This window comes from Diabrotica undecimpunctata, chromosome 4 (genome assembly GCF_040954645.1).
Source record: "Diabrotica undecimpunctata isolate CICGRU chromosome 4, icDiaUnde3, whole genome shotgun sequence".
NCBI lineage: Eukaryota > Metazoa > Arthropoda > Insecta > Coleoptera > Chrysomelidae > Diabrotica > Diabrotica undecimpunctata.
The window spans coordinates 10,130,063-10,157,915 of NC_092806.1; the positions used below are offsets into that span (position 1 = coordinate 10,130,063).

At 33.1% G+C, this 27,853-nt stretch overlaps 2 protein-coding genes across 6 annotated transcripts in view; one reads left to right on the top strand and one right to left on the bottom strand.

Annotated features, from left to right (window-relative positions):
* Positions 1-27,853, top strand: part of btsz (bitesize) — a 513,708-nt gene that overhangs the window by 215,626 nt on the left and 270,229 nt on the right. The window lies entirely within an intron of this gene.
* Positions 2,267-27,157, bottom strand: LOC140439148 (uncharacterized). The gene is made up of 3 exons (XM_072528872.1): positions 26,884-27,157; positions 20,917-21,090; positions 2,267-7,049 (listed from the first exon to the last, which is right to left on the bottom strand). Exons 1-3 carry the CDS (start codon positions 27,040-27,042, stop codon positions 6,816-6,818), a joined length of 567 nt encoding a protein of 188 aa, XP_072384973.1. The 5' UTR covers positions 27,043-27,157; the 3' UTR covers positions 2,267-6,815.

Consider the following 27,853-nt stretch of genomic DNA (forward strand, 5'->3'; position numbering starts at 1 on the left):
ATATATATATTAGTTATCTAATAAATTGAATAGATTATATTCTAAGAATATATCCATCGAACTCATAGCCTTGTTAATTAATGCGTATCTGGAAGGATCAAACCGCCATTTATTTCCCGGCTTCATATTGGAATTGCAGGGGTATTAAATAGGATATTAAAAGAGAATTCAAATCGTGCAGACTGTGGAGCCAATATTGCTAAATTACGAGATTGTGGTAGATTAGCTTTAAACGGGGCATAAAATATGCCCCGTGTCTTTGGAAAATTTACCAACAGAGGTTGATACAAAAGGTCAGACTTAAGTTCCTTCATTATCCACGGAGTTATCGACTAAAGTTGAGATCGGTTATTATTAACCTGCATTATACAAGGGAAGAGAGGATTATAAATATAAAAATATATATGTACATATATATGTACATATATATATATATATATATATATATATATATATATATATATATATATATATATATATATATATATATACAATGTTCCGAAAGATTTCCGCGGACTTTCGGGTTGAACCGCGTCAATTATCATTGTGCCAAGCTTTCGACATCCTCTTTGATGTCTTCTTCGGAAGAGCTTCCCAGGTCTCAGTCTCCCGAGCCCCCAGACACTTCTACACTGATCACTAACCAATGCATTGCTGGTACTTTGAACAGAGGACGGTTCATTTATATTGTCGACGGTGACGTGGTTTGAGTGAAATTTGGCGTGGGGGTTAGCGTGGGAATTGGCGCAAGCCTGTAGGGATTTTTTGATTTTGTGTAAAAGGCCATTATGCCAGACTTAGTCAAAAGCCTGGGAGATGTCTAAGAAGATTCCGAAGCAATATTTTCTGTTTTCCAGTGATAGGCATGTTTGTTGGTAAACCCGGTGAATTTGTTCAGTGGTAGTGTGCTGTGCCCTAAAGCCAAACTGGTGATGAGGTATTATTTCTTTGTCAAATAAAATTGGCTCTATTCTAGATAACAACATTTTTTCTAATATTTTAGACATAATAGGGAGCAGGCTAATAGGTGTCTAGAAATGTGTTTTCTTCAAGGATTTTCTGGGTTTTGGAATTAATATTATTTGGGCTAATATCCAAACTAGAGGAAAATGCCTGGAAAAGTGTGTGTGAAAAAGTAGGGTTTTTCTTGGTAATCCCTTTAAGATTCTTACGGTAATTAGTTCATATCCTGGGGACTTTTTGGGGTTTAATTCAGTATGAATAATATTATTGACTTCATTTATTTTTAGTATTTAATTCCTAAGGGTACTAAAGTAAATTTTTTAGAAGAGTTTTAAGTTGATACGGAGATTCTAGATAAATTTGGATTTTATTATCTGTATTAATACCTTTATTTGCAGGAAAAGCCTGGAAAACCGTTTTAAAATATTTAGCGAAAATTTCGGCTTTCCCTTTATTGCTTTTTGCCCATGCGCCACCTTCAGTGCGGATTGGAGGGTTGGAAAATTAAGGACGTTCTATTTGCCTGGTTGCTTTCCAGAGTAAATACTCGGTAGCTTCTGTAGGCGAAAGATGTATGAGTTCCGAGTGTATACTATTGTTTTTGTGGTTATTTAGTAACACTTTTAACTGTGCTGTAGCTCTATTGATTGGTCTTGTCTTGTGGTGCTCTCGTCAGCTGCCATCTACGTCTTAATATTCGTTTTTCAATTTTTTATTTTATTTGGTAGTTCATGAGTGTGGCGGTTTATTTCCTTGATTGTCATCGATTCCCATGCAGCTTCTTGTATGGATTGGTTAAGATATTCTATGGCATTGTCAATTTCCTGATTTGTTTGTAGTGATTTGAATATTTAATTCTAATTTATTAGTTATTCTCTGAATTTTTCTTAGTTTGTGGATTTGTTAGTTACTGTGGCAGATGGTGTTCTGTAAAGGATACTGTAAACTTACTTCTATTAAAACAGGAGAATGTTCAGAACACAGACCACCACAAGAAGAAACCCTTAAGTGGTTGTTTGGGAAACCCATTGTGACACCAAAATCTACCAAATCGGGTATTTTATTTCTGTTGATAGGCCAGTAGGTAGGCTCAACCGTGGATATGCTTGTAAGATTCTTGTCTTTGCATACACATAGTCAAGTCTAAATTCCCAGTGTATATGTTTAGCGTTGTAGTCTTCGCCTGCCAGGAATCTATCTGAAGAACTGTGTGAATTGTTGTTTGTTTATATTATGTCGTGGTGGGCAGTAGACGCTGACGTTTGGTGTTATTTTATCCATTGGAGTTATAATTTTAAATCAGTTTGAACATTCATATTTTATTTATAGATATGTCATAATATTTTAACAATACTGTACTCTTAAAATCTATTTAAAAAATTATAAAAATAAGCCGTAATTAGGAATAAATATTACAATATATATCATATACTTATGTCGACATATAAAAATGGCCAGGTCATCGCAAAATAATTACCGGCAGATAATCTAGAAACACACATCAAGGTTAAGGCATCAATTATTATAATTTTAGATTTAATTGAAAAATTACGAAAACTATACATCCATCCTGACAAGTATTTTGAAACAACCTGTTCTCTTTGCAATACTGCTATTATTTTACAAAGATGTACATACTATTTGAAATATAATAATTTATTTATAAATATCTTAATGCTAGGCATTCATAGTCGTTCTGTAAATCAGTAAAAGAGTGAAAATGAGTGAATGAAATGAGAAATTTTTAATAATTGTTAAATGACAGAGGTGTCAAGAAAATATCTAAAGTTTCTTTGGTATTGACAGAGAGTAATACATGACTATTAAGTGGCCATTCCTTAGATGTACCTCTTATGATATTATATAAGAAAATATTCTTGAAACTGTTTTATATTTTTGAATATTGACCCGTCCTATAAATAGATCACTGGGTGTTAGTGTTATCATAATAGCAAGTATTCATGAATGAGTTAAAACAGTTATGGAAATTGCCAATTTCGTTTGCATCTAATAAAAATAGGTTTATGTTTTATGATGTTGTATCAAACGATTTGTACACAATGTTATAGTACCGTTTCCATAACATGTTAGTGTTGGTAGTTGCATTTGTTCTCTACTTCTAAGTTATTTAGTTATGATTCCTCTAAGCATTCCTCCCGAGAACATTTTCTAAAACAGTCTAGTTTGTATTCTAGTCGAGAAAACACCAAAATTCTCAAAAAATCGGCTAAAACCAAGAAATCAACTGGACCAGACAACATCCCAGCTGAACTCTTAAAAATGATACAAGAGGAACACATCAGTGCTCTAGTTATTCTTTTTAATGGAATAACTTTAATCTGTTTTTATAGTGATTCCGAAGAAGCAGCGGACAAAAGATGCGACGAATGGAGATTAATGAGTCTGATAAGCCACACATTGAAAATTTTTCCTCGCATTATTAAAGAATATAGGTCGATTTATACATATAAGTGCCGTGTTCGTTCCGTGTTATGACAGTGTCCGTCAAAAAAAACAATAGTGTACTCTTAGGAGTGTATACATTGCCGTGACCGGCCTGAAATTAATTCCAAATGATATTTTTGTTTTTGGCACTGGCGATACACGGAAATGACTTGTATAAACCGATTTTATTGTTTTGTGAACGCGAGTGCTGGTAAATAGATAAACAGGAGATGTTGTGCTGTTGCTATGTTATTATTTTTATACGTATTAAAGAAAAAAGAAAAACAAAAAAAAAGAGTACAAAAGAGTGCGACATTCTGAAATATTCGTGAAAGTTTGCTTCATCGTTCAATAATTCTCTGAATATTTTAAATTCTCCTTCGGTTTGTCTTTCTCCCACACTCCATCTTCTTAGTTTTCACTTTTTCTGCTCTTGTTTTTCCTCTTCATCAAGTAATAATGCCAACACGGTGAGATCTTCTATCCAAGTCACCATATTTTCAACTCTCTTTTACACAGAAATATGTATGTATGTAAATATAACAATAAAAATACCCGGACTCGGCACTAACACGGATCGGACACGGCCCGAATATGTATAAATCGACCTTTAGAAGTCATTGCAACATCGACTGAGTACTTGATCAATGTTATCTAGGAATCTTGTTCTGGGTCTTCCTCTTCTTCTTTGACCAATAGGTCTATCAAGGTTGCTGAACCATATGTTAGGACTGGGCGTATTATTGTTTTGTAGAGTTTTACTTTTGTATTTCTTGATATAACTGTAGATTTAAAAAGGAGATTAAGCCCAAAATAGCATCTATTAGCCGTGCAAATTCTGCGGTTTATCTCTGCGGTAGTGTCATTTTCAGTATTAACGAGCATTCCCAGGTATAAAAATTCGTTAACTACTTCGATGACGTCGTTTTCTATAACAAGTGGCCGTAGTATTTGTGGTTGCGTACCTATTTTTATGTATTTCGTAGCGGAAACATTAACACTCACAAAAAAGGTAGTTAATAGGATTCGCGTGACTCAGATGGCTATGGAGCGCCAGATGTTGGGTGTCTCTCTGAGAGATCGAATCCCAAACAAAGAAATACGTCGTAAAACAAAACCAACAGACGCTATCGAAAAAATCGCATCGTTAAAATGGAATTGGGCAGGACACGTTGCGTGATTATCAGAAAACTGATGGACAAAACGTATTTTAGAGTGGAGACCAAGACAAGAAGCAATACGGAGCAGACGACGCCTACCAACTAGATGAACTGGCGACTTGAAGCGTGTTAGCAATAACTGGATGGAAGCCGCACAAGACATAGACAGATGAAAAGAGCTAAGGGAGACCTATGTCCAGCAATGGACGCATACAGGTTGATGATGATGATGATGATTCAGCCAATTACTGGGATATTTCTCTTTTACTTTATGAATGTACTTCTCCAAGCTTCTCCACAACTTCGTTGCCGCAACCAACGTCTAAAGATATTTATGTGTTTCATCGATTACGAAAAGGCTTTTGATATGGTACAGCATGGAATGCTTTTGAACCTAAGGCATTAATGGTAGATACTTACGTATCATAGAAAGCTACTATTGGAAGCAGAAAGCAGTCGTACGAGTCGATAGAAGATTAATTGACGAATGTTACATTCAAAGAGGCGTCAGAAGGGGATGCATTCTATATTCGCGGTTATTTAATATCTACTCGGATATAATTTTCAAACAGGCTGTATAAGATAAAGATTTTGGAGGTAAAATCAATAGTGAACTAATTAATAATCTTAGATACGCTGACGAAACATATTCTTACGCGATAATCTTCAGTCATGTAAACACTACAAGAAGAGTCGCTAGCCTTAAGGTAATGAATCCCTATAGATAGATCGACAAAATATGGATAGAGTTACTTACTTTAAATTGCTGCAATTTCTGCAAATTTTTAAAACAAATTAAATTTTGCAAAAAATTTGATATAATTTGAAAAATGTGTTCTTTATAACAAAACCATCTTATAGGTTGTTAAGATTTTTTGACGTGACAACGTCTTAAATTAGGTTGTGGCTCGGAGTCACTCATGAAAATGTGTAACGCCCGCTCACGTCTGTTACGATGAGTCACCGAACGAGAGAGAGGCCCGCCGGACCGGCGAATGCCTTGCGTCTCTCTCCCACTCAAACATGATCGGTCCGCTGCGCGCGCAGCACTAGAGAATTAGGCGCGTTGAATCGGTGCGTGCTTGTGTCTCTGTCTTTCTCGAGCGTTCTTGGCGTTGGAAAACCGAGAAAGCGTCATAATACAAGTTCACACGTGTGGTTAAAGTATCGTCAGCTGTGTCTGTAGTGAAAATGTGGAGTGCTTAGATTCGTCATTTACAACAACTACAACAATAAAGGTAAATAATTGTACACTAATATTTCATTATCGTAAACTATGATTGATTGATTAATTGTTAGATTGACACAAAAGTTGAGAAACTGGGTTTACATATACAATGTTTTAGTAAACAAAATATATTTCTATAGTTAAAATTTGTTCAATTCTTATTTTCATTCAATTCCTTGTTCCTATTGTGCAATTTAATAATATTCATATCAATAAATATTCTACCGAGAAAAAGACGTTGTCACGTAAAATCTTCGCCCGTAAAACCGACTTTACAGGCAACCGATTTTTCTGTTTGCATTTTCTAATAAGCTTTTCTTTTATTAGTTTTAGTTAAAGTCAGTTCAAAAGCTTCAAGGATACTTACAAAGTTAACCCGAGATAGAGTTAACCAAACAAATGTTTAAGAAAAATCTTTACTTGATTTTTAAAGTCCAGTAAAGATTTTTCTTTTGAGTTTAACAACAAAAAGTCTTGAAAGTGTATCAGTTCCGTTTCTCCGAAAACTTTTTGTAATTCTTTACACGTTCAAAGCATTTGGGTCAACTAAAGAATTTTGTTGACAGTTTAAAAGTACAGCTAAAATTTTTAGCCGTTTTGTTAGATTTACGAAATGTCAAAAATAAGTTGTCGAATAATTATTATATAGCGTTTTGTGAAATTTTATGTAATAAACATGTCTAAAAGTTTAATAGAAGTTCATTAACAGTAAATTATCATCACCAAAGTAGTAACAATCAGGGATGGCCACTGAGGTCAGGGACTGCTAAAGAGTTACACTAAAAAAAAGGACGCCAAATCTCTTGACTTAAAACAGTTCTGCCAAGTTAAAAATCAATGATTATATCTCCATTACTGAATTACAGAACGATTTATTCCACAAGTTATCAAATTTTTCTAGCTTGTAATATTAAAAGTTCTAACTTTCAACCACTTTACTCACTTTATACAACGTTCAAATACACAAAAAATTACCATTTTTACATCGTAGAACCAACCTCCACGTTCTTCGCTCTATTTTATCCTATTGAGACGAAATATGTATTTGAAGTCTTGCACGAGAACATGTCTTTGTCAGTATCAGTTGTAGCTGCATGGGGACATAAACTCTGGAAAACATCCGGAAGCGAGTGACAAGCTACCGTGTCGTCAGTGTCTTCTCCCTTGATTTGGTGTGTTGGAGGACAGTTCAGCTTAAGGTTGATCTTACACGAAGAAACTTTGCAGAAGTTGTTGGGGCCACTTGGTTGGATCTAAAAACATAATAAGTATTTAGTACTTAAAGTGATAGATATTTTTAAAGAGAGTAAAATAAGGAGCTGTCGAAAAATTATATATAAACACTAGTGATTTTGCCATCTGTAGTCACTCCACTCAATTTTTTCTGGCTTTCTTCTATTTAAGGCTAGGACGACAACAGAATAATATTTTAGTCTGTTATAGTCTGTGCAGAATATTGGAAAACGATAAAAAAACACACAACTATGCCTTAAAAATCCATTTAAAAATCAGATTCTAAACAAATGCCTTTCGAAATGTCAAGTCAAGTCAAATTTATTGATCACATGCGACATTATACAAAGTACATGTATGAGACAAGTCAAAGTTACAGAAATACATCTTAAAATTAATAAACACGATAAAACATACTTAAAAGTTATTTTTAGAATATGGCTCTAGCTCACAAATGTATTGATGTACACACCTCCGAAAGTTTAGCTGATGTAAATTCATTCGTATATCTATCGGTAATTTGTTAAAGAAACTTATGGCTGCATAATGTGTGCTACCTTCCAACAAAACAGAACGATTTTGTGGAAGCATAAAATGATTGTCTCTGAATCTTGTTGAATAAACATGGTTAAATTGAAATTTATTAAATTCATAAATTTTGCTATGTTAATACATTATACACGAAAATATATACAGACCAGGAATTGTAACAATATTGTTTTGTCTAAAGATGCCACTACAATAATCTCTAAATTTCATTTTATACATTATCCTAATAGCTCTTTTCTGAAGTACGAATATCTGCTCTAATTCAGAGGTACAACCCCAGACTTCAATGCCATATTTGGTTATTAAGTAAAAATGGGCAAAGTATACTGTTTTTAATATTGATGTATGAAAGAGACGTGAAAGAATTCTCAATGCATAACATGCGCTACTTAATCTGGATTTCAAATTAGAAATGTGGTTTGACCATTTACAATTACTGTCTAGAAGTACCCCCAGCAACTTCGTGCAGTCTGTTTTATCTATTGCTGCTTCTATAGTGGCTTGCTGGTTTAATAAATTATTTGACGTGAAAATCATATACTTTGATTTCTCTTTATTCAAAACTAATTTGTTGGATAAGAAATAACTGTTGATGGTGGATAGTATCTGTGTAGTTTTATTTTGCAAATTTTGATCAGACGTTCCTGTGACTAGAATGTTAGTATCATCCGCATAACTGATGATGTTAAACCCAGTTAATAAATACTATAAGAAGTAGGGGACCCAACACACTACCCTGAGGGATACCATAATGGATATCCAATGTGTTTGATTCGTTTACAAGTTCATTAGATGTTATCTTTACTTTTTGTCTTCTATTCTCTAGGTAGGAAGTAAACCATTTTAGAACTACACCACGAATACCAATACCCTCAAGTTTTATTAGCAACAAATTATGATCCAAAGTGTCAAAAGCCTTGGACAAATCGAGAAATAAACCACATGCCTTCTGTCGTCTGTCCAAAGCATCCAACACTAAGCTGACGGAATTTGCAAGAGCTGTAGTTGTAGACTTAGAAGATATAAAATGAAATGTGGGTCTACGGTAGAATAATGCGCATACCATGAACATCATATCGCACCAATAGTTTAATATTGGCAGCAGTTAACATTTTACCAATAAACTCGTTAAATTAGCAGTCAAAGTATATTGAGATCCTTTAAACACATTGTAGTAGAAGAAAAGAAGGTATGGAAAGAATGCCAGTTGAAGGCAATGTACATTGCCATTGATCCCAATCTCGATGGCCAGACCAAAAAAAAAAGAACATGGAAGCAAAACAACAAGCAAAAGCAATAGAAGCAGAAATAAAATTCTTTTTTATTTGTTTCTTGCATTTAAGCAAAAATTTAAATGTTTTAGAATTGATTCTATATAAATGATACAGAGAATCGTATAAGATATAAATCTCTTGTGTGAAACGTAAAATACGTCCTTGCTTTATTTTATATAAAACATCTTGAGACACGCTTTACACAAATAAATAAATTACTAATCAAAATCAACACTGGCACTTCAATCCTTCTTACTGATTCCAGACCAGCTGTTCGGTATCTAAATCACAATTGGAGCGAGTTTCTTAAATAAAATTTTTGTGCATTAAGAGAAGTTGTTGTGGTCTTGTGGGAGCGGCGTTTAAACGAAGCACTCCGCTGGGAGTAAACTCCCTAGAGTGAAAACATGTCCAGCCACTTTTATAATCCGGAACATCCTGCAGTTCTATGATTAGGGTTTAGACCAGTCAAGTCTACGCTTACACTATACTATAATCGTTTATAAATAATATTGAAAATATATCAAAGGGTGTGGAAATTAATTTTGCTTGCGTTGTAGACCAGGCGGTTTCTGTTTTAAAATGACTACATTTGGTTTTTTAATATCGTTCTGAAGCTGTTGTCTTGTGGCATTTTAAAGTAATTACTATTTTAATGGGAATAAGCCATAATTGAAGGTTAAAATAAGTTTATTGACGTTTGAATCTCCACTTCGGTAATGGTGCTCAAAACATTAATAAACTAAACAAATTTTGTTTTTTGTTACTTGGTGAAAAATTCTTCTAATTTAATTTTATCTGACTCATTTATATTGACAATTCAGACATATATTATACATTTTAAAGTAGACGACATGAAAATGATATTGCCAACATTGCCGAGTTGCGTTCCTGGGACGACTTTATTGTAAGATAGTTCATTCGATTGTTTAATTTATCAATGTTTTGAGAACGAGATCCAAGGTGGAGACTGAAACGTCAATAAACTTATTTTAACCTCCAATTGTGGCCTATTCCCATTAAAATAATGGCTACATTTGGGTATATATAACCGTAGTTTTCTTTGCATAAATCGCTTCTAGATTTTACTAGAAATCAAAATTTCACTGTGTGTGAGTTCTCAAAATTGGGTTTTTATTAAATATTGTATTAAAAAAATTCAAAAATTTTAGGATTTTTCTCCGTTTTTCTCATATATCTCAGCTACAGGATTTAAAACAACTTTCAACAGGAACAAAAGTTTTGCAATTAAATTTTACATTAGATAATTGTAGTTGAAAATCTTAAAAATCATTATTATTAACGGAAAAAAATAAAAATCACAACGAAATAGTTAAAAATTAAGCTTTTTTCTGATTTTATTTATTTTACTTATAGAGAGGCACTTCAGATAGTTGAAAACTATATGACATCTAGAAGGGCATTCAAACTTTCAAATGCAATTTGTGAAATTAAAATTCGTTAGTTAGGGGAGCCAGGAGACACTTCTTAATAACTACTGAATTTTTGAGCTAATAAACAAAATTAGACTAGCTCTATCGCAGTCACACACCTATATTCCAAACAGCCCATATAAAAGAAAATTAAATTCAAAGTTCTAATTGCCCAGGAAACATATAAGCTAATAAAATTTGTATGGATCCCATAACACATCGACATGGAAGGTAATGAAACAGCAGATAAAAGTGCGCGAAGTGAGTAACGAGTAAGGATAGGATCTCACCATGTGACTTAAAATCGTAGCTTAAGTCGAAAGTTCTGCTTATGTAAACGCAAGTGATCCCAATTCATTCTAAACTTCGATCTATCAAAAACGACATAACAGCTTGGTGCCCAAGAACTGACAACCGCCGCCTACAAACAGTGCTAACGAGATTACGCCTAGGACCACTCAAGACTAACACATATATACCTCTACAAACAGTGACCCTAACGGTATCCAACTGTGTAACACATCTTTAAGCATCTAGCAAATTTTAATAGACTCTTAAGATTGTGAACAACAACGGTCTCATTATCGCCAACCCAACAATCTATCAGAGATGCTAGGTGAAAAAGAAAACAATTAGAATAACCTTTTAAATTATTGACCATTTTTTAAAGTACGTATTAAAAGAACGCGCTTCTTAAAAAAAAGTTGATTGGTTGTTTGCTAGTTCCGGAATTAAGATCGTTGAAATTGGGGGAGCTAATAGCGCGACTGCTCCTGACTCGAAATTAAAACCACTTGGAAGCATAGTTTGAAGAGGCCAAGGCACGATTTGGGCTGTAGCGCCATTGGAGATAGCGCGTATTATATATATATATATATATATATATATATATATATATATATATATATATATATATATATATATATATATATATATATATATATATATATATATATATATTATTGTGAGATTTAAAGTCTTGGTGCGCCAAGCAATAATTAGCTAATTAATTTTTTTGATTAATTAAAATTATTTAAATGATATGATTATGACTCTATCACAATTTTTAATTCTTTTATCTCAGGGTTAAATTCGTGCTTCAATATCTATGCTATTACATGTGAAAGGTAAGGTCCAGAGAATACCGGAATAATAAAAAACACATATGATCTAACACTATATATTGAAAAAATAATGAAATAATTCACACTCAAAAGTTTTCAATAAACAAATCTCATATAAGGATTCTCAAAATTTTGTTCTCCGTACGTGAACAATCAAAATTAATGGTACAAACAATATTAATTGAAATCTCAAAATCCCAAACTATTCTAACTCTCCTAATCAAAATATTTATATCCTTTCTAAATTACGTGTAAAAATTGTGTTATCAATAAAAGAAAAAAACTGCAGAAACAAAATTGTCTCTCTCTGATGATGAGTGGTCCAAATCCTTGTTCCTTGTAGACTATATTATCTCCTCTCAACCGCTCCCTATGTAATCAGCAATCTTACACAGATTGTTGCAAGTATATCGTCCTTAATGATCTCCTTCAAAAGCACAAATCATTCAAATTATGATAGCCTTTCTCCTCTCGATAAACTGAATCTCTCGTTGGCCCGAGTGAAAAATGACTCTTGGAATATCTTCTCTTTACGATAAACTGAATCTCTCGTTGGCCTGAACAGTGACTCTTGGAATATAAGTAGAGAAATATGACTTACAATATTTTGCTGCTTCAGCTTCTGTCAGATACACTAACTCCACAAAAACTCACTAACATTCAACACTACTGCTTGCTACATTTTAGGAACCGCCAGAGAACAATCACTGTTCGTCTTACAGACTTGGAAACCCACTGATTCTCTCTTCTCTCTCCTCAATCTCGCTAAACTTTTTCCTACATACTTATCCCACCTTTTCAATCTCCGCCAATCAAAACTCGTCACAATTCCCCCATTTTTTCATTTCGATAACAAACAAATTTTTACCTATAATTATAAATTTCCTAAAACTTATTTACAAATAATATTTTTCTATAATTCTTAAAAACTACCAAAAACCTCTTTCTATAATCCCTTCTATTGTCTTTAATCACTGCATTAATGTATTTCAATTGTCTTTGGATTTCACTTAAAATTATGCGGGTCACTCAAGTATAACAAAGAAATAATTTATGCAAAGCTTACATTTTGTTTAGTACAGGTAATCCAAGAATTTAATAACTTTCCTTCTCCGAAATGTTTGTTGGATATTATCCTACTTATCTGAATTATTTTAATGTTTTTGAACTTTGAAATATTTTTAAACAAACCAATATTTTTCTCGATTTGACATATCATAACAATATATATATATATATATATATATATATATATATATATATATATATATATATATATATATATATATATATAAGAATTACTGGATATTAGTGACTGTCAATATAAACAAACAACACAGTTTATTAGGGTTGCAGTCAGAAAATTGGCCGGGATGTTAATGAAACACTCTTATGACTTTTCGTCTAGCTTTCGGAATCGTTTTGTTCCTTTTTCAAGACACTATAATAAGAAAAAAGTGTGAATATTTATAAAATATCGCAAATCTTCAGTGCAACTTACTAGTCGTTGAGATTATTTACAAAAGCATAGACACTCAACATTAATAACAACACACATAAAATATAAAATAGTGGACAAAATACATTTAAAATTCTTTAAAATTTTGGTACAAGTAGTAAAAATTTTGTTGTCATCTTTTACTAGTGTGTTTTAACTCTGGCACATAGAGAACAAAAAGAAAAAATCCTATGATTAAAAAGTAATTAGGTGTATTTAATATCATGTTTCTTTTTAAGAAATACTAGAGGCCCATCTTAGGTGATTTTAATTTTTAAACCTGTCTTAATGGTATGCAACATGTTATGCATATAACTGTAATTTGTGTGGGTACGGGTACAGGTAGATATTAATTTTATTTTGGATGTTTTGCCAGTAAGTAACAATAAATGTTGCTCAGTTTATCTATGTCTGACTTTTTATTGATGCAAGATGTACTTGATTTTATGGAACACATTTCCAAGAAAACACGTTTTGAATGGTTCTTTTCCTTTGCCAAAATACAGGAATCCTCGAAATTAAATTCATGTTTCAACGCTAATGCATGTTCTGTCAATGCACATGCATTTATTTTTTTGGTTTTTATATCGCTACGATGTGAGATCACCCTACTGTGAAAATTACGAGATGATTCTCCTATATATATTTTGTTGCAATTATTACACGGTATAGAATAAACAATATTCGATGACTCCTGTATTGTGAAAGGATCTTTTGTTTTTGTGTACAACTTCGATATCGTTTTCACATTTTTGGTTGTAATTTTTAAATCACTAACATTTTTGAAGATGTTCATTAGCTTCGGTGTCAAAACTGGAATGTAAGGTAGGCAACCATAAGTTATTTTGGATTAGCATTTCTAAAAAAGGAATCAGATATGCTAATCCATCGTGGCAATGATGGCATGCTAAGGACTGAGTGGTATCGTAAACCTTGTTTTAGTAACCGTTTTATAAACTTTCATTCTCAACATCCATCCAAGATGAAAACAAATTTGGTTTTGGCCCTGAAAACTAGGGTTATCAACTTGTCACACATCGAGTTCAGAGACAAGGGATTAAAAAAGCTGAGATCTATATTACAAGAGAACTCCTATCCTATAGGGCTGTTAAATAAACTCATTTTCGGTTCTCCGTTTCTTTCGCATTTTTCTGACAACCAAAATTTTCATAACACTGAGGTCCGACAATTGACATTGACACAGAACACATCAGTGATACCATCCAAAATAACTTATGGTTGCCTACCTTACATTCCAGTTTTGACACCGAAGCTAATGAACATCTTCAAAAATGTTAGTGATTTAAAAATTACAACCAAAAATGTGAAAACGATATCGAAGTTGTACACAAAAACAAAAGATCCTTTCACAATACAGGAGTCATCGAATATTGTTTATTCTATACCGTGTAATAATTGCAACAAAATATATATAGGAGAATCATCTCGTAATTTTCACAGTAGGGTGATCTCACATCGTAGCGATATAAAAACCAAAAAAATAAATGCATGTGCATTGACAGAACATGCATTAGCGTTGAAACATGAATTTAATTTCGAGGATTCCTGTATTTTGGCAAAGGAAAAGAACCATTCAAAACGTGTTTTCTTGGAAATGTGTTCCATAAAATCAAGTACATCTTGCATCAATAAAAAGTCAGACATAGATAAACTGAGCAACATTTATTGTTACTTACTGGAAAAACATCCAAAATAAAATTAATATCTACCTGTACCCGTACCCACACAAATTACAGTTATATGCATAACATGTTGCATACCATTAAGACAGGTTTAAAAATTAAAATCACCTAAGATGGGCCTCTAGTATTTCTTAAAAAGAAACATGATATTAAATACACCTAATTATTTTTTAATCATAGGATTTTTTCTTTTTGTTCTCTATGTGCCAGAGTTAAAACACACTAGTAAAAGATGACAACAAAATTTTTACTACTTGTACCAAAATTTTAAAGAATTTTAAATGTATTTTGTCCACTATTTTATATTTTATGTGTGTTGTTATTAATGTTGAGTGTCTATGCTTTTGTAAATAATCTCAACGACTAGTAAGTTGCACTGAAGATTTGCGATATTTTATAAATATTCACACTTTTTTCTTATTATAGTGTCTTGAAAAAGGAACAAAACGATTCCGAAAGCTAGACGAAAAGTCATAAGAGTGTTTCATTAACATCCCGGCCAATTTTCTGACTGCAACCCTAATAAACTGTGTTGTTTGTATATATATATATATATATATATATATATATATATATATATATATATATACGCGAATAACGGTTAAAAGAATGGAAAGCAAATTAGAGACTTATACACAAAGAGAACAGACAGGATTTCTGAAAAAGTTACGAAACTAATGATCATCTACAAGGCATAAAAACCCTAATAGAGAAAGTAGTGGAATAGTGACTAGTCCAGGCTCATCTGCGCTCATCCTTCTGCAGGATGGGTCTGATTATATGGCAAGAAATGAAGATCTTTATTAAAGAAATGTGTTCAATAAACCTCTAGTGCTAATATTTGTCGATTTTCACAAAGCCTTTGACAGAGTTGAGCTAAGTAAAATACTACAGTGAGATCTATGTGAGATGTTAAAATTTTTACTGGCAAATAGGTATCTATCACGCTCTAGTATGAAATAATGGACACATAACATATTTAAACGAATTTCTGATATTATTTCATAGAATTGAAACCAAATCCATCAAATAGAATATTATTATAATAATACAGTGATCACATACATATAGGTTTAGTCATATCAGAAGATTTCCATCATTATATTTAATACCTGAACATTATAAATTCACGTCAGTTATTCCAACGTGAAATCTAAAACACAACAGATACAATAGACTTCACTATATTAAATCAATATTTCATTAAAATGAGTTTATTTAAAAAGGTAAATACACTGTTAAAATCAAAGTGCTCTGTGTAATATATATAATAACGTATGTCAGAAAGTAAGTATTAAGAAAAATTTATCAACGTAAAATTAACAATAATGGCTGTTTTGTAACGTAATAATGTAATCCTCTATTTTGTACATCAACAAATTTGTAGTAATTGTTAATGTTAATGGAGTTCCAAGATTTTAGTTACTCTTTGGAGTAATTGCTTCTCCATCTTTCTTTGTTTTGTTATATAGAAGCCAAAGTATTTAAATTATCCTAATATTCCTAGTTTTTCTCCAAGCAATTCTATGCCGTGAAATATTCCTCTATCTCGTAGTCACATGTACTCTTTTTTCGACCTGCTAATCTTAAGTCCTCCCTCTTTAATAGCCCCACTCCAATCCTCCAACTTCTCTTCCAACATATCTTTGCTCTCCTCTACTAACACGATATCATCAGCAAAAAGCATTGACCAAGGAGTCCTCTTCCTTACTTTCTCTGTCAGTACATCCATAACAAGATTAAACAAATAGGGACTCACGAACCTTATGTACTTCTCAGGAACACATTTTTCTCTCATACACCTACATAGTTCTTGTCTAGGAACAGTGTCGTACGCCTTCTCAAGATCTATAAATACCAAATATAGCCCACCTTTTTTATCGCAGCATGTCTTAAACCAAACAATGTGTCCGTTGTTCTCCTTCTTGGCATAAGCCCAAACTGTTCTTCTCCTATCGATGTATCTCTCATTAACTCTCTACGATTCTCTCCCAAATTTGTATTGTATACGACATTACCTTTATCCTTCTATAAATATGACAGTCGTGAATGTCCCCTTTATCTATATACAATGATACCATCACACTCTCTCTTCATGCATTTAGCACCCTTTCTTCCTCACAGATCCTACTCATAATTTGCTATAAAAGATCAATCCCTTCCTCTCCTAGAACCTTCCAAACTTTCACAGGTGTTCCATCAAGTCCTACTGTATTACCATCTTATTTAACGACTCGACAAACTCAACTCTCACTATCTCCTGTATTACATTCTCGTTTGAGATTCCGCATCCTCTGTCTTTCCTCTGGTGTTCTTCATTTTCAACTTCTAAAGTACTCATACCATCTCTTAGTCTACTGCACGTGGGTTGATGATTTGTCTCTTGTTTTATCAATGCTTTGTAACCTTTTCATTCCCTAGTCTATTTCTAATTCTTCATATAGCTGTACAGATGATGATCTTTTCTTAGCAGCAACCACAGCATGCTTTGCTTCCCTCTTTCCTACCTTGTATGCTACAAAAATCTACGTCACATCCCGAATGCCAATTTAATTTTACACCTTTTGAACATTTTTCTATATAGTTTTTATATATTTAAGGTTTTATATATATTTTGTTAAAATTAAATATTAATAAAACATTTCTAACAAAATGTGGCATTTTTGTAGTGTATTTATGTCAACCTTGATTGGAAACTCGGATGACTAGCAAGAGAAACAAAGAGCTGTCTCTGTGTGAATGTTATTAGATCGGGCACAAAACTATTTAAGCTCAAATAACTGTTATTATTGAAACATTATTAAGTGAAGCATTGGGTTTAATGGAATCTTTTGAAGTCATAACTAATAAGACAACCGCCTTTTCAAATCTTTTACCAGGCGCCTAATACATAGGAGCCAGTTCTTCGACTATTATTATTCGCAATGTCAATAGAATGATTGATGCTGATTTACAATGACGGTAGTGGAATTGTTATAAACAATTTGGCATACAATGTTCGCTTGTCAAGAAATGCAAGGGAATCTAATTAACATTGAGGTCAAAATTATAGTGAGTTTGCTTCAGGGTTATATTCGTGACTAATATGTTTGCGACTCAAAATTTGAATCTTTTTATATGCTATATGCTCTGAAATATATATGCGTTAACCAACTGATGTCAACGAAAGAAAGAAAACTGGATGTCAATGAAATGCCTAGAAATCGAACAACTTCAGGAAAAATACGACACCTTTAATATTCATAAAAAAGTAAAAGAAATGACAGGTAGACACAAAAAGAGACAAGCAACAATATTAAAAAATGATAATAACGAAATAGTTTTGGGTACAAAAGACAAACTAGAGAGATGGAAAGAATACATACAAACTCTTTTTGACGACGATAGACCTTATTGTCCACCATCCACAGATAATCGAATAAATTAAAAAGCCAGAAATAACCAAAGAAGAAGTGATCCATGCAGTAAAAAGAAAGATGGAAAAGCCACCGGTCCAGACTTAATAGCAGCACTATTCAATAAGATATATGACACAGGTAAAATACCAACACAGGTAAAATATCAATAAACACCAAGAAAACCAAATTTATGAGGATATCAAAAACCCAAAATAATGGTGAAAGCCTGACAATTAACGGTAGTGCTTTAGAACAAGTTGAAAACTACCACTATCTTGGCACAATAATTAATCACACAAACGATTACTCCAAAGAAATCAAAGTTCGAATAGAGAAAGCACGTACAAACTTCAATAAAATGAGAAAGGTACTTTGTGTAAGATAAAATTGGACTTGAGAGTTAGGCTGGCAAGGTGCTATATTTTCTCGACTCTGCTTTATGGGATAGAAGCATGGACACTTAACGCGTCGACTGCTAAAAAGTTGGAAGCATTTGAAATGTGGGTGTATAGAAGAATCCTGAAGATATCATGGACCGAGCATGTAACAAACAACGAAGTCATGAGAAGAATCAACAAAAGAATGGAAGTATTGGAAACCATCAAGACACGAAAGCTGCAATACCTGGGGCATGTTATGCGTAATGAGAGATACAACCTACTTCAATTGATTATACAAGGGAAAATCCAGGGCAAGAGAAGTGTAGGAAGACGAAGAATCTCATGGTTGCGTAACTTGAGGGAATGGTACGGATGCACATCAATTGAACTATTCAGAGCAGCAGCATCTAAGATCAGAATAGCCATGATGATTGCCAACCTCCGTCGCGGAGATGGCACGTAAAGAAGAAGAAAATACCAACAGACTGGCTAAAATCAACATTAGTAGCATTACCAAAAAAATCGAATTCCTCACAATGCGATGATTATCGAATATTATTATATTATATTATATCCATACACGAATTTACAAGAAGTGCGAGTTCCAGATGAGTGACACTCAATTCGGATTTCGAAACGGATTGAGAACACGAGAGGCTCTTTTTGCTTTAAATGTGTTAACGCAACGATGCAGAGACATGAATGTAGATGTATATTATGCATGTTTTATTGACTATCGAAAAGCATTTGACTGCGTTAGTCATCAAAAGATGATCGAAATTCTGAGAACAACTGGAGTTGACGAACAAGACTTATCTCAGAACTATACTGGCACCAAATGGCAACAATTGAAATAGAGCACACAACATCCACAGATATACAAATCCGACTAGGAGTGGGACAGGGTTGCGTCTTATCACCGCTACTGTTTAATTTATATTCGGAGTCTATATTAAGCGAAGCATTAGACGAGGTCCAAGGCGGAATTAAGATTAACGGAATCAGCATAGACAACATCAGATATGCTGATGATACCGTCTTAATAGCAAGCAACGCACAAGAACTACAAAATATAATAAATGCGGTAGTTCACCACAGCGAAATGTTCGGTTTACATCTAAACGTTCCCAAAATTAAAACTTTAATATTTTCAAAGACACCAATAAACGTACATGTGTATGCCAAGGGTCAAATAATAGAACAGGTAAATTCCATAAAATATTTGGGAGCAAATATCAATAGTCAGTGTAATCCAAAAAAAGAAATTCTATCAAGAATCGAATAAGCAAGGAAAGCATTCGTGAGCATGAAAACATTTTTTACAAGATCAGACCTTAGTCTGGAGCTTAGAATCCGAATGATCAGATGTTACGTTTTTTCTGTCTTACTGTATGGATGTGAAAGTTGGACAATGGAATTTGACACAGAAAAAAAGAGCCTTTGAGATGTATATATACAGACGAATGCTGAGAATTCCATGGGTACTAATATTGAGGTACTTCGTCGCATGTGTAAACAAAAAGAATTACTAAGAATAATCAAAGAGAGGAAAATGCAATACTTGGGTCATGTGTTGAGAGGCGAAAGATACGAATTACTTCAAGTTATACTGGAAGGAAAAGTACAAAAGGAAAGGAAAAGGAAAAAGATCAGTAGATCAGATTATGACACACCTACATAATTCCTTATACTGATATGTAAGTACCTCTGTATTATATGTGTGTTCGGATTTTTTGATATTTGTTAAATGGCAACCATGTCAACAACGCACTTGGTTATGCGCATTCATTCCATTTTTAGAATTAGTAAGAATTAAGTAAGAACTAAGAGTGTACACATACCTAGACGTGTTAAACCTATTCTATTACAAGTAAACGAAATTACAGTCCACAGCGTTTCAATTCAATTCTATTTACCAGTGAACCAGCGAAGAAGTGAAGACAAACCAGTGTTTTCACATTCTATTAAACAATACGTATAAGCAACTTTGCAATATATACACCAGTTAACATCCGACTGAAGTTGGGTCTTTGAAACACATTTCATGTTATAGACTGTATAGACTTCACACTTTTTTAGGCTTTCAACTTTCAAAGTACTTTTGTCGCACCTGATACTGTAGATATATTGCTAGCCATTTTTTATATTTTATATATTTTTTTTATGTCGTTTGTTGTTTTTTATGTAACTCACTGTTGATCAAGTCCTACATATTCTTAGTAGTACTTTTAATGAAAAATTTTTGGTTTTTTGGTTGTATACATATCGGCTTACATATATCGTCTATTTCAGCATTTAGTTTCTTGAGGGCCTGATGATGCTGTATAACCTGTAAATAGCAAAATCTGTCGCCCAATCGTTTGTTTAATAAAAATCTATAAACTAACACGGATTGTGAGTCCTAGGCCCTAACATTCATGAGTGCTTACACCAGCAACCTTTTCATCATTTTCATAATTATTTATTTATTTTAAAGAAACCACCTTGTTGGTAGACTTGTTCGCAACCCTGTATTTACTCGTACTTACCTTAATCGGTTTATTGTATCCATCTATGACAGAAACACGATATCTGTCATCCTTCGCGTCTCCTCCGAACGTCAGTTCTGCTACCGTGTATGGCGAATTACACTTCTTGTATTGACACTCTTCCGACCTGGCGAATATTTTACCCGACCAGCTGTCTTCAAGGATAACGGACGCCTGAAAAAAAAACGAGAAAAACAAATTTAAAGAGGATATTTCGTCACATCCGTCGTATTTGTTATGCAGTCAATAATTTATAAACGTAGATGAGTGAATACGATCTTATTTTCGATGGTAGAATTGAATTAAGTTTGTTTTTAAAATCAATTCCAAACAGAAAGCAAAGAAAATATTGTATATGGATAGTAGTAGTAGAGAGTTGCAAAAAGATTTTGACATATATTCGTGCTGCCGTTTTTGGGCTCTTTGAAAGACAAGCTTGTTGTATTTATCTAGTATTCTTAATACTCTTTCATTGCATATGTGGTTTTAACAGGAAATCGTGAGTTTATTATTATTATTATAAAACAAATAGGGGCAGAGGAGCGAGCTCCTATTATGCACAAAAACAAAGAAAAATATTATTATAAAAGTGATACCAATCTACTATAAAGTAAATCATATAAAATTGTGAAACAATAAATAAATAATGCGGTCCTAACGTAACGCAGTCCTATAAATAAAATAAAGAGCTATAAAGTTTATTTTTAAACGTGTCAACACCGGCAAGATTCTGAAACTACTTGCTTGTGGCATTGTTAAATTAAATATTATGTTTTTATGGGCTTAAGACACAATTATTGGTTGTGTTAACACTAGTTGGCGATCATATTGTAACCTCGGAAACCTTTTTTGGATGGTGCTAGAAAAATCACCAATGGAGACACTGCGGGCGACAGCCAGATGGTTGGTGGAGAGCGAGTCGTGGGTTCGAAACTATCTTTTGGAACCGGGAGACGAAATAAGTAAAGATAGGATAAGAGATATTAGAAAAGATACATAAATAAACAAAAAGATAGATGGGTAAAATTACCAAAGATAAGATAAGATAGGGAACAGGGCGCCACTTAATTTTTTGGGGTTTAAGGAGAAAATTAAGAAACCTTAGAAAAGAAAAGAAATAAAGAAAGATATTTTGGTTCTGATACCAAATCCAAGGAAAGATCTCAACAGTTAACTATTCAATAAATTTGGTCAACACACTATATAAACAAATAATAAACATATTAGGTGGACTTCGTCCACCTACTTACCTACAAAACTTAATCGGCTTGATCTTTCTACTGGTCAAAGGTATAGTAATATTTAAAGGTAAAAAGCAAATATTCAGAGTTATGGTTATATCAGGAAACTTGTTAGGAGTCGACAATTAAAATACATACATAAAACAAAAACAATATATTCAACAATACAATGATGTCGGTAGCTGAATGTACATACAAGTAATAAAAACACACCATCAATTATGAAATGGTGGTGTACACATAATAATAAGCAGTAATATGAATAAGTACCTTTACAAATACAACAATATAATAATGCACAGGTTCAATTATCACCGAAGAGAGCCTGATAGTGAGTAAGAAAAAATTCAACCAAGGTTGATTAAAGGTCTCTTTTTGCTGTTTATTGGGCATATCTCGAGACACTGGGTTAAAAATGCATAACAATTATAGCAAATAACAAAAATTTATCAAATCTACATTTACTAGAGTACAAAAAGGTTACCGAAATAAAAATTTAACCAAACCGCACTTGGTTAAGTTGATTATCTATCTCGCACTGTTATTTAATGATTGAGAACTAAATGTTCGTAATTATATTTATTGAAATTTCTTAGTAGCTGATGAAAAGTTCGTAAGAAAATATTGAATGTAAAAATCAGTAGTTACTCTCAACTACAGGTGAAGACATGGATGAACTTAGATTCGCCCAGATGATTGAAAAAAAATATGATAGAATACCATATTATTCGCCCAGATAAGTGGAGATACTAAGATTATGGTAACTTACAGTAATTCCTAATGACTGCTGCACTATTTCACTGAAGTTAATTTAATTTACTATAATACTTTACTTGTATCAAGCACTGAAGTTAATTAAAATTAAAGGTACTTTATAAGAATATTTAATCTAATATGGTATTAGTAGATCAAAAAACTCAAATATACAAGTGTATACACACTTAGAAAGAAAATGCACAGAGACGATAATGAACAAAGCGCCTTACGAAAAGTAGGTCTTTTCTCAACGAATGTCCACTCAGAAGTGGGTCTTTTCTCAACTAGTACCCACCGAGAAGTAAGTTGGTTCCTCTAAAATTTTACCAAACTACCCAAGAAAAAGGTGGGGAAAATGACAATCAGCCTGTATCTATTTCTAAGAAGACAAAAAGATTCCAACGAACATCGAAACTAACGGTACCCTTCTAGCTAGGAACGTGATGAAATATACAATCCTTTGAATTAGGTTATTATAGAAAAACATTTCTACGTGCCCCGACGATATTTAACAAATTTATCATAAAGGAACCCGGCCTTACAGCCGGAAGGAATTAACCGAGGATTACCTAAACCGTCGTTTTTAAATAAGTAGGTAGATTGTTCCGTAATATTTCGGTAATTTTTAATAAAACTTCCTAATGGTCAACCGACCAACCGCGTATATATTATTTGCAAATACGGCCATCGGCGTCTCAGCAACGGGGTAAAAGGATTAGAAATAATTTAATATATTAACTATAAAAAAATGTTACAATATGATGTCTTGATCCAAATTGTTCCAGATATTAAATATTCTGTTGGGCAAGAAGTTCACTCTGGACCTTGCCGTAGTCTGTTCCGTCTTTAATTTGTAACGATGGCCAAATCTTTTGTCTTAATTTAAAGTAAATATGATGTTTAGGTTCCCAAAATTATATTTTATAATACGGAAGGACATAATTACGTCACCTTGAAGACGTCGCTGCTCGAATGTTGTAAGATGAGCCATGGAGAGTCAATCTTCATAATTAGGTCTTACACGGTCGTATGTCAGTCTTGTAGCTTTACGCTGGACATTTTCAAGTAAAGTTTTAAACTAAGATCTGTCACGGCAAACTCAAGAATAGGTCTGACGAATATTGAGTAAAGTTTACTAATATCTACAGTTATTAGGATCAAAAACGGTTTCAAGTTTGCACGTTTACACACCGTCACTATGTGATCAGACCAATTAGAGTCACTATTATTTATCACTTAACAACGCATTTTTCAATGTTCAGCTGAAGTAACCATTCTCGGGACCATTTGAATATTGCGTCAAGATCGTGTTAAAGAACATGCTGGTTAATAATTTGATTCACGTATAATTTGGTATCATCAGCGTAAATGAAAACCTTACTTAATATAATGAGCTGAAGGTCACCAGTGTAGATACAAAAAAGTAGTGGTCCAAGTACTGATCCTTGTAGAACTTTGCTCTTCACTGGCTTATCTAGTGAGTAGTCTTCCTCAGCACGAACCCTGAAGTATCTCTCGGATAGAAAACTTTAAATCCAAATGTTTAACTTTCCGCGGATACCATAGCTAGTAATCGATGTTTGGGCACACGTCCGAAAGATTTGGAGAAGCTTAAGTAGACTACATCAACAGGATGCCGATTGTTTAAAAATGATGTCCAATCATTAACACAGTGAAGTAAGTTTGTGATCGTTGAACGACCTTTGATAAAGCCATGCTCTTGGTGAGGGATGCCCATTTTCTTGAAGGGGAAACTCAGACATAGCTTTCGAAATAATGGATTCCACGACTTTGCCGACTATAGGAACCAGGCTGATTGGACGATAATTATTGCAATCAAGTTCATTTCCTTTTTTCTTGAATATAGGAGTAACCGAAGCCAATTTTCAGGAGGAGGGGAGAGAACCTTGATTAAAAGAAACAAGCATTATGAGGATTATAGGGATGGCTACAGATTCTGCACATTTTTTGAGGAAAAAGGAGGTTAGTTCGTCTAATTCAGGTGACGAATTATTGCGTAATTTCCATAAATGATGTTTAATTGCATCCGGTGTGAAAGAGATATTATCAAGAGTTTAAGGGAAACGTGGGCACATTATTTGAGGAATGATATCGTTAGTTTCATCGTGAGAAAAAATTAACTGTAAACATTCCGAAGATTCGTTATTCGAAGAACATAAAGACCTGCCAGTTTTTTGAAATAATGGTATGGAGACTTTAGAAAATAAAGATCTGCGAAAGTACCGATAATCTGTTTTACTAATACTACTTGAAATATGATAGATATATCTTCAAATTGTGTTCTTAATTTTACCAGCGATTTTTTGACTCGGTTAGAAAAATTACGGTGAGCTAGAAAATCATGAAGGGAACAAAGCTTTCGCTTGTGTCAAATTAAGTGGGTAGCTAAGAGGTTAATCCAAGGTTTTAGTCGATTTCTGTATAATTCACGTTCGGTTGTATGATCAGAAATTGTTGTAATTGCTGTATGAAGAAAAGAGTCCCATATTGACGATGGATCTGAGCGATTAAGAAAAATAAATTGCCAGTTTAACTGGGATAAAACTGAATTAACATTAAAGGAATGTTTAACAGTGTTAAACTAAATTAAATGTAAGCAGTAATAAGCGAGTGGTCAGAAATACCCACAGAAGAGGACACAGGAAGTGTAGAAATTAAATGATCGTCATTTGTGAAAAATAAGCCTAAAATTGAAGGATTATTGTCGGCTCTAAACCTTGTAGGTTCAGTTATCAGTTGTATTAAATTTGAGCTCATGATAAAGTTTTAAACAAGTTTTTTTGCAATTGATAGTATCCGTTTTGCAAATGATGGGCCAGGTAATCTCTGGAAAATTAAAGTCTCCAACAACAATGAGATTTTAAAGGAATAATAATTCCTTAAGTTTTTCAATAAGCATATCATCTTGAGTTAGTACTGTAACTATACATACTATATATACAATATAATATAATATAGTGAGAAAATCATTTACAGCTATAACACAGAAATACACCTTTTTTGAAGACGAGAAACTGATTTGGATCACTTAAGAGAACCGCATTAATAATCTGACTCTCTAGTCAGTTGGATCATGGATGACCATAACATCATCCGGAATCTTTACTGATGGAACAACCGCCATACATGTGTCAACTTTTTATTGTAATGTTGTAGCATCATCATATTCTTTCGATTAAAATAAAATTCAACTGTGGGTAAGAAATAAACAATGTTTTTCGAACGTTAAAGTTTAGGCGTTTGTTAAATCTATATATCTATGGATTTTTTAAACTGACTTTTTTAATATAAAACCAAAATAAAGTTACACATTTTGGAACTACTTTGCTTAAGCTTTCATCTCATTTTTTTTAATATTAGTTTTATGTTAAACCTATTGAAAATGGAGTCGAAAACGCTAAAATTGGCTCTTTTCGGCTTTTTTAATTACTGTTTATTTGCATTTCTTAAAGTAAGCATTAACGAAAAGCACAAGAATAAATCTGGCCTTAAACTAACTTAGGCAGAACATTACATCTAGGCTTTACAGATCTACAGAAAGCAAATAATAACGTTTTCATCTATCAACTATAGGCAGTATATGGAAAGTGTATGTCGTTATAGTGTTGTTTGTTTTTTTTTTTCTCGTTTAGTTTGTTGTATTTTTAATGTGAACTGTGAATGTAAACTGTTTTAAAACTGAAGATGCTTAATAATTAAAAAAGCAAAAGGTATTCTATTAAAATAATGAAGTAGTTGGCGTCTTTCATTTGCCAATGCTTGACCAATCAAACCTCTGAATTTATTTATTCTGGTCATATTCTTTGCAATGTATATTATATGTATATATATATATATATATATATATATATATATATATATATATATATATATATATATTGTATGTATTGAAACCGAAACGTTGTATCTCAGAAATAACAAAGACTACACAAACAAAAAATATATTCACCATTTGCCCAGCTGGTAAGTTAAAACTGTTTTCATTCGTCATTTCTATCCAAAGTCCTTCTTGTCCATTGTTCTTGATCTGAATTCCTTTGATGTGCCTCGGAGGCAGGGCACTGATCACAGTCATGAGCACACATACCGCGATTACGACTTTCTCCATTTCTAAACCGACTTGTAGCACTGTCACTGGCTTAAATGATAACAAACAAATAACAATATTAAAGACGATTCCTTCTGCGCTGTTATTAAGTTCCCGACTACGTATTTGGACGATATAAATTAAGCATTTTTATATTAATAATTGTAAACATGTTTGTAATCTTTTGTTGTCTTATTGATGCGCGCGACAGGACAGGACTCGGCACAGAGATTTATTTTTTTACTTGTATCCTATTTAAGTGTCTTATCAAGTCCGCTTCACCTTGGCGATTAACAGAGCACAAGGCTCTTTCCCCTGAGCTATTTTAACAGTTATTCTGCTGACCTTATCTCGGTCCATTCTTCGATATTTTTTAACCAAGATGCTTGTTTTCTACCAATTCTATTCAATGTCTGTTACTAGTTCTAATTCACCTATAATTACAATTTTTTTTCGCTAATTATTCTCAATAAATCACCAAATCTATTTGATAATATGTTTTTCTTTTTCCGTCTTTATAATTGCCAATACTACCCAGTGGAAATATTTAGGGAAGAATTTATTGCAGTCTTGCCACTTAAAGGCCAGACTTGTGGAGAAGATTTATTCCAGACTTTTGATGAGTTCATGACGAAATCAAACATTAGTTACGATAAAATGGTGTCTTTGTCAACTGATGGAACCTTAGCTATGGTCGGCAAAGAAAGGGGGCTTGTAAAGCGAACCAAAGAAAATAATGTTGCGCTACCATTTTATCTTTGCTTAATTAACTTGATTAATTTTATGAGATGTGGCTCTGCTCTTCGGCATAGGCAGTTCAACGTTTTTCTAT